The sequence below is a fragment of the Lycium barbarum genome, chromosome 11, assembly GCF_019175385.1.
Source record: "Lycium barbarum isolate Lr01 chromosome 11, ASM1917538v2, whole genome shotgun sequence".
NCBI lineage: Eukaryota > Viridiplantae > Streptophyta > Magnoliopsida > Solanales > Solanaceae > Lycium > Lycium barbarum.
Genome location: NC_083347.1, coordinates 6,613,880 through 6,622,794, shown reverse-complemented (window position 1 = coordinate 6,622,794; position 8,915 = coordinate 6,613,880). Strand labels below are relative to the sequence as shown.

Below are 8,915 nucleotides of genomic sequence, written 5' to 3'. Positions count from 1 at the left end.
AGTGTATTGTTGAGATTATGGTTACGGATTTTGTTGAAACTTAGTGTCTTTTTTCACATGTATATTCAGATTCAAGTTCAGTTGATGTTGAGAAGATATAATTAAGTCACTACTGGAAAAACAGGAATTAGCGAGGACAAATTCTATAGCTACATAGAAAAATCCGTCGCTAATCCTATTTAGCCAAGAATGGTCAAACAAATATGTTAGTTACGAACAATTTAGCGACGGATTAGCGATGAAACTCATAGCTAATTCAATTTTTTGTAGTGAGTAATTAAAAGTGTGCTCTATCTACCAACTTAAGCTTTTAGATGAGACAGTCACACACTTCTAACAATTGAACCCTTAAGCCTAAGCTTCATCCACCTCTGGTCTAAACAATATTAGTAAAAGCTAGTCGGAACAAATTAGGTTCGAGAAAAAATAAGAGAAGTAGGCAATTTCAAGCAGGATAGTAGTAAGTTGTATTAACAATACCTTTGAAGTATGTTTAGGAGGCAAAACTCTTGCATGGTTTAAAGATGCTTGTCTAATCAACTTCCCCATAGGAAACTCATTTTCCTCTACATGAATTTCTTCCATTCTTGCAAAAGCTGGCAAAGAAGGTGCCCTCTGCAGATTGCCTTTTGGTAACAATACTTGTGAAGTTTGCTTCTGAGGTGAAACTTTTACTTTGTTTATAGATGCTTGCCTAATCAACTTTCCCATAGAAAAATCACTTTCCTCATCATGAACTTGTTCACTTTCTTGAAAAACAGGCAGTGAAGGTACCCTCTGCAAGGTGCTTTGATTGTGTTTTTGTGGTGAGATTTTAACTTGGTTTATAGATGCTTGCCTAATCAACTTTCCCATAGAAAAATCACTTTCTTGATCATGAACTTGTTCACTTTCTTGAAAAACAGGCAGTGGAGGTGCCCTCTGCAAGTTGCTCTTTGAAGTGTGTTTTTGAGGTGAGATTTTAACTTGGTTTATAGATGCTTGCCTAATCAACTTTCCCATAGAAAAATCACTTTCTTGATCGTGAACTTGTTCACTTTCTTGAAAAACAGGCAGTGAAGGTGCCCTCTGCAAATTGCTCTTTGAAGTGTGTTTTTGAGGTGAGATTTTAACTTGGTTTATTGATGCTTGCCTAATCAATTTTCCCATAGAAAAATCACTTTCTTCATCATGGGGTTCTTCTTTGTAGTCTACAAAAACTGGCAAAGAAGGTACCCTATGCAGATTACTACTCTGAGATGATGATGCTGATGATGACGCTCTTTGTAATCTTGGTTTGCTTTTTCTTGAATCAAGATTCAATTTTTCCCCATGTGGGAGTTTTTGTAGTGAAGAAAATGTTTCCTCCATAGATTTTCCAGCCGAAAATTCTTGAGTATTTTTAGGACAAGGATCAGAATAACATCTCAACATTCTTGATTTTCTGTCAAGCAAGTTACCAAAAAACCAACTTTCCTCAAGAAGTACTCCAGGTTCCATTTGGTCATTTTTAGTAGTAGGGGTTTTAGGAGAAGTTGGAACAGACATTTCATCAAATAGATCCATGGCTGGCTATACAAATTTTCAATCAAAAGTTTCTCAACTTGTTGTCCTCACAAAAATAAGATGGAGTCCCACATGGGATTCTTGAGGTATCCCTTATAACTTTCTTTTTCGTATGGTTACATATCTAGTTTAGAACAAAAAAGCTGTCAAATGGGGCTGATTAGGGAGGCCATGTTGTCTGATCGGATGTCATGTGCATATTAAACAGTTGCCTATTTTATCTAATGTGGACAGAAAGACTATGAAAAAAAGGACAGAGATATGAGATATGTGTCAAGGGCGCCCAATATAATCTAGGTTGTATCGAACACAATAGCTTTAGCTTAAATGATGCAAATATATGAATAAATTTATTAAATATGTTAAAAAGGAACAAAAAAATCGAACCTAATACACTCAATTGATCAATGATTTAGTGATATTCCGAACACATAAACTTCAAATATTCCTGTTTGGAAAGCCACTTGGTAATTGGAATTGGTGTAATTACTAGGTAGTAATTACACAGCCTAGTAATTACACAGTAGAGTAATTACAATGACCTGTTTGTTTGTTATAACGTAATTACAGTGTAATTACAAGTGTGCTGTTTGGTTGCACAAGTGTAATTACACAGTCAGTTTAATTTAAAAATAAAATTTAATTATAAAAAAATTAAAATTAATATTTAAAAAATATTGCCTTTATAAATGATATTAAATTAGTTATTTAGTAACACATTGTTTTTTGAAAATATATTAATTAATAATCATATATTTTTAACTAATATTGTAACAAAAATAATTGATATATATTTTTCAAATTAATATTTAATTTTAATTAATTATAAAACTTAAAAGAAGACTTTTTTTGTGAGAACGTCATGGATTGGATGTTTGACAAAAAAATAATATTAATAAATATAATGCCATAACATTATTCAAATGTTTGACACAAAAAATCCATCAAATGTAAGTGAAAAATAAACAACATACAATGTGAAAGCAAATAACTTAAAATTGAAAATATAACCTAAATTCAAAATCCAAAAGAAAAAGTTCAACATAATACTCTTATGTTAAATTCCAACATTACATAAGTAAATTCCAACGTAACTTAAGTAAATAATTCAAAAGAAAGGAAAAATATAAGTCTATAACCCCTTCACAATGAAATTCTACTTTAATGTCACCCGTTATATGTCAAGTTTGTTAATAACTCATTCTTTCCAATATTAAGAGGTGTAGTTTCAAATATTAGAATAATAACACGGTTATGCTAAATGAATAAAATTAAAAAAAAATGAGAAATATGCTAAATGAATAATAAAAAAAAAATGAGAAATTACATGGAATCACAAGACGTAAAGGTTGGGAATGAAAAGAAAGAAAATGAAAAATAAATAATATAGAGAGAAAAATACATTTTAAAAAATAAAAATAATAAAAAAGTAAAAATAAAAAATAAATTAAAATAATAGAAATAAAAAAAATATTAAAAATCAAAAAATTAAAATAAGAGAAATAAAATAAATTAAAGTAAAAAAAATAAACAAACTAAACCCTGTAATTACAGGGTGTAATTACATCTAATTCTCAGCCCCCCCGAGAATTGAAGAGTGTAATTACACCCTGTCAATTACACTCAATTCCCACCTAACTGTGTAATTACTTGGTCAAACAAACAGACCAAACTATGTAATTACACTCAATTCCAATTACATAAGTGGCTTTCCAAACAGGCCTAAATCCGCATATGATATGTGTAATTGTATGAGAGAGAAAGAAAAGAACATGGATATGGTATCCAATGATATGATAGTAATCAATGAAATGTGTTACAAGCCACGGGATTTCATGTTCAAAATTTTACGAAAAGCAAAAATACTATTCCTTCCGTGTATTTTTATTTGTCCAACATATTAAAAATAGATATTTATTTTTATTTGTTCAATTTGAAAAATCAAGATATAATTTATCACTTAATTCATAATTTATCCTCATTAGTAAACTATACTCATTTTTCAATGCATTTTTCAAAACATTTAATTTATTGAATTTAAGAGGTGTGTCAAGTCAAATATGAACAAGTGAAAATGGACAGAGAGAGTAAATGATTTTTTTTTCATTTGTTCGAGCCTTAATGAACCGGATACTTATGTCAGCTAGAGATAACCAGATAACAACACTTATGAAATTAATCGAGGTACGCGCTAGATGACACAAAGCCATAATTTCAAATAATAGACAGAGATACGTGTGGATGTTTTATGTGAGAGAGAAAGAAAAAGACATGAGATTAACAAACTGATGTGTGCTGTGAGAGAGAAAAGAGAAAAGGAAGGTGTATGCATTTAATTGGAACAGAAAAGGAAATATGGGGAGGTATTTTACGAATAAATGCAAGGAAAGACTTAGCTCATGCCAGCACATCCCATGTGATGGACCTGTTTTTGTTTGATTACTACTGCTTCAAAAAGCTCAGAAATCACTAGAATATTGTTAACTTCTTTCTCATAATGTAACAACTAAGTTTACTAATAATATACCCTTAGTTGGACAACTTAAGAGAGAATAAGTCTTACGTGATTGCGGTTCTTTGACGTTTATTTAATGAAAGACCCTAATTTCTTCAATCATTTCAATGAGGTCCTTCTGGTTGTTTTGTTAGCTGAACTACTGAGTATATGAAAACATTAACATGTGCATTGTTTCTAACTTGATGTCCGGTAGTTATTTTGAAGCCTGATTAATTCGGATTAGCGCCTTGAAAGTTTCATTTTGAGTGAAACCCTTGTTACCATAAGCAGCTCCATTTCTGGGGATCGAATTCGAGACTTTGATTAAGATCAAATGAGTCTTACCGGTTACCACCCCATTATAACTTTTGATTGTAAAAATGTCAACTGAAATTTTACTTGATTTGTTACCTTTAAAGTGATACTTGCTAGATTTGGCAAAAATATCGACTTAGCTGGACTGCTGCGTATATGAAAAAATATTTACATGTTTTTTGTTTCTCATTCCACACCCGGTATTTATTGTGGAGCCCAATTAACTCTTGTTATCAAAAGCGTCTCAATTTTCAAAATTTGAACTCGAGGTCTGATTAAAGACGAATGAGTACTTATCAATTACCACGTCATTATAACTTTTGATGGTAAAAACATTAACTGGATTTTTACCTGAATTTGTTACCTTTAGGGGTCGTTTGGTAGAAGGTATAAGTTGGGATATCCCAGCACTAATTTTTATACCATGTTTGGTAGAAGGTATAAATTTATCCTGGAATAAATTTATACTTTGTACCAAACATGATATAAAAATTAGTGCTGTGATATCCTAGATTATACCTTCTTATCTCGCTTATACTGGGATTATTTTATACCATCTTTTAAATGATATAAAATAATCTCAATAGATGGAATAAATTAATCTCAAAATTATAATCCCAAAATAATTTTGACTATCTATCAAACGATGTCTTAAAGTAATACTACTTAGCTAGACTTGATAAACATACCGACTTTGATAAGTGTGTTTTTCTCGAACCCCTAAAAGAGCAACAGTTAAGTTAGATCTCAAGTGTAGTCTAGATCCGGTTTGTCTTTTTTAAAAACATGCCTATCTCACATAGGTCTACACTTTGTCCTCTGATTACCTTCCAAGTCTTGGACGTCTATTTTGCCCTTTGCCATAAACTAGTAAAAATTTCGTGGGATATTCTATTTGAACATTATTAGTATTTAATTTGTATCGGGTCATTTAAAAAATCGTATGCTTATTTATTTTAGAATAAATAAATTCAGAAATGCAGTATCTAAAGTTAGTCCTTCAAACATTTCTATTTGAAGTTTAGGCAAGAATTATAAACTTCAGGCATGTATGCGTTAAGTTCAGACAAAAATAGTTGAAATCAGGCAAACATGACCTAACTTTAACCACATATGGTTGAAGTAATGCATAAATGTCTGACTTACGATCATCTAAAACTTCAAAGTTTTTCAGATATCTCACATTTGAACTTATTTTGAAGTGAATAGACAGGCAAAGTATTTCTAAACTTGAGGCATAACTAAAACAATGACATTGAAATCGGACATCTGTGTACTTCCCCTCATAAATTGTTGTAAAATTAGTCCGGTTTGCCAGTTTTTAAATTTAATATCAATGTTTAACCACTATTTAAAATGTAATTAAAAAATAATATGGTGAATAACATTTAGACGTGATGAGTACAGCATGTGCATGTGCATGTGCAGCCGTCGAATTGTGATGGACCCTCAACAGGTGCACTAAATGTTAACCAAATTAAATTACTTTTTGGACTTTGTGGTATTTGGTCTTATTGTTTGTATACCAAGTATCGCTTGCCTCGTGTATTGGTTAATTGAATAGGCATTGGTGAAGTAAAAGCATAATTCCTACAACTTTTTGTTCAAGTACTGTTACCCTTTTACTGGCTTTTGTATTTCTTTAACAATGGGCCGTATCACCACTAATATGGCCCATGTTCAGAATTTTCTGAGCCCGTGGAAGCTGTCACTGGGTTTCTTTCAGAGGCCTCAACCTATGTCCAACTTTACGGCCTGTCAAACTGGAGCAATTTGCAGGAATATCCTTCGCTGGGGGTGGTCTTTAATTTTGTCCCTCAAATTGGTGGTCTTTAATTTTTGTCTTTTGCTTAATATTTTGAAGTCCTGGGTTTGAATTTGGGCTCAATTAAAAAAATAAAAAATCGCAAGGCATAAGTTGGACCCCACCTTATGCCTTAAGGCAAATTTTTACTCAAAATTAGGCCTTAAGGGAGAGGTTTGCAAAATTCCGACAGAGTGTTTTTTTTTTTTTGCCTTAAGGCAGAATTTTGAAACCCAACTTATACTTTGTGAATTTCTTTTCTAATTTTAACTGAGCGAGGGTTCGAACCTGGAACCAAGGGGCTTTTAGCGAAGCGTAAAAATTAAAGACCACCAATTTGAGGGGAAAAATTAAAGACCAGTCCTTTTGAAGGGTATTTCGCGCAAAAAAAAAGGTCAAACTGTCGATACCTTGTAATTGGTTTCGCTGCATTTGTATAGGTTTTGTAATTTTTTTACATGTTTTTGTGCGGATTGCCCTTCAAATGCACTGGTCTTAATTATTGTCCCTCAAATTGGTGGTCTTTAATTTTTACCCTTCGCCTAATACCATGAGATTTAGGGTTCGAACTCTGGCTCAGTAAATAAAAAATAAAAAAAATGCAAAGCAGAGTTTTGCAAAATTTCATGAGTAGAAAAAAAAAAAAATTGTCATAACGTACAGCTTTAAGTAGACTTTGCAGTCAAACTTTGCCTGAAGAGAGAGTTTTGCAGGCAAAACTTTGCCTTGCGAATCCAAACTCTACCTTGAGATTTTTTTTTTACTTTTTTATTGAGCGGGGGTTCGAACCCAGAACCAAAAGATTTTAGCAAAGGACAAAAATTAAAGACCCCAATTTGAGGGACAAAAATTAAAGACCAGCCCTCAATAAGGACAATCGTGCAAATTTGTATTAATAAAAAACTGAAATCATCGTCACGTTTCTTAAAGAAGTTTCTTATTATCATTTATGTATATATATGTTTTTTGCCCTATTTTAATATTTCAGATTTCATATGGCATTTTAGTGAGTTTTTTTTTCCTTTCTTGGTCATAAAAAGATATACTAATATTTCATAACAAGAACTACAGATAATACCTTTGTGGACTAGCAACCATACATCTTTATGGCACAGCCTCACTACTACCAACCAAACTACCAGCAGTATTTACATCATTTATAGAAGATATCATAGTAGTGAGATTACACACAGGAACAGGCTATGTCATTAACCCTTCTACTATACATAACTCCATTTTTATCCGCATTCCAAAATTCCTTTAAGCAATATGGAGTATCCCAAAACAGCGTCGTTGAAGTAGAGCTACCTAAGATGTTGGTGGCCCTTGCAGCTAGTCTACCAGCTAACATGTTTTGTTCACTGTAGATGTACTGGATCACCCTTGGATTACTCAGCCTCCGGAGGAGGCACCTGCAATCATCCAAAGCAACAGAGTCTTGCATATTAGTAATAGACAGTGAAGTAATTAATTCTTCAGCATCAAGATTAATTTCCAGAGGTTGTAAGTTGTGTTCCAATGCCAGTGCAAGGCCCTTGATAAGAGCAAGTAATTCAACATTGTAAACAGTAGTGCGTGAAGCAGTAGGTGTAAATCCTAACAGCCAATGTCCTTCAAAGTTCCTAATTACTCCTCCTAACCCAGCAGAGTTTGTAGTGTTATCCACTCTGCCATATGTATTTAGCATGTAATGATTTCTTTGTGGCGGATTTCATTTAATGTACAAAGTTATTTTTGAAGGAGAAGCCTTGTTTGTGCCTGCAAGCATCCAAAATTCAGTAGCTAGCTGATTTATCATTAAGTAATAGTGAGAGATTTATGTTCGAAGATGAACTTGTTACGTTGTGTCCAAATTATCCAAAGGCATTTTAGTGTGAGTTGAATATGGTTAGGCCAATAATTAACCCGTCTAGAAATATTTTTTACACTGGCTTATGGATTAGATATGGTTTGATAGCGGCAGATGCATTTGAGATTTTAATTTAGTGGGTGTATTATTATAGTAGCACGTAGTATTTTCCTATAATTATAATTACTAGAATCAGATAAAATATACGGAAAGAACAAAAAATATCTCTAAATTATTGAAGAACGGACGATTATGATTTCGTTGTTAGCAAACTGGTCCAATTATGCTCTTATCTCGTTAACGGACCTCCAAGCCTGATGTATTCTTTTTAAGATTTATTCCTTTATTGAGATTGTCTAAAAAATAAAAATAAAAAGAGTTACAAATAGTATTTTTTATATTTTTGTGAATTTATTTATTTTTTGACTAAACATGCTACTAAGAATGCCTGATATTTCCTTATTTACAAATACTAAATTTCCTTATTACTAGCAAATACAAAATTCAGTATTTGCAAATAATGATTTGACCAGCATTATCTATAAATATTGAATTTCAGTATTCGAAATACTGATTGAATATTTTTTAAAAATATAAGCGGCTGTATGTAAGTTTTATGTCCAAAAGGGATGTTATTATTAATTCCCCACCTCGTTATCCCCTTCCACGTCTCAAAAAACTTTTTTTCAAATTCATCTCCAAATAGTAAGTAGGCGTTTGACTATGAAAACCAAATATTTTTCATTTTATTTGATATTTTGGAGTTGTGTTTAGTTATAATTTTTGTAAAAAATATTTAGTTATTTGAATATATTAAAAATAAAAATAAATTTTTGAGTATTTTTTAAATTTCAAATATAACTTAAAATTTCTATGGCCAAACGTTAATTTTCAACGCACCTAAG

General features: G+C 31.8%; 1 protein-coding gene across 1 annotated transcript in view; it reads right to left on the bottom strand.

Moving 5' to 3' along the window:
• Positions 1-1,836, bottom strand: part of LOC132617002 (uncharacterized) — a 2,705-nt gene extending 869 nt beyond the window's left edge. The window contains exon 1 of the mRNA XM_060331845.1: positions 481-1,836. Coding sequence (XP_060187828.1) covers positions 481-1,545 — 1,065 coding nt within the window. The 5' untranslated portion in view covers positions 1,546-1,836. The remainder of the gene's footprint in view (positions 1-480) is intronic.
• Positions 1,837-8,915: the final 7,079 nt, after the last annotated feature.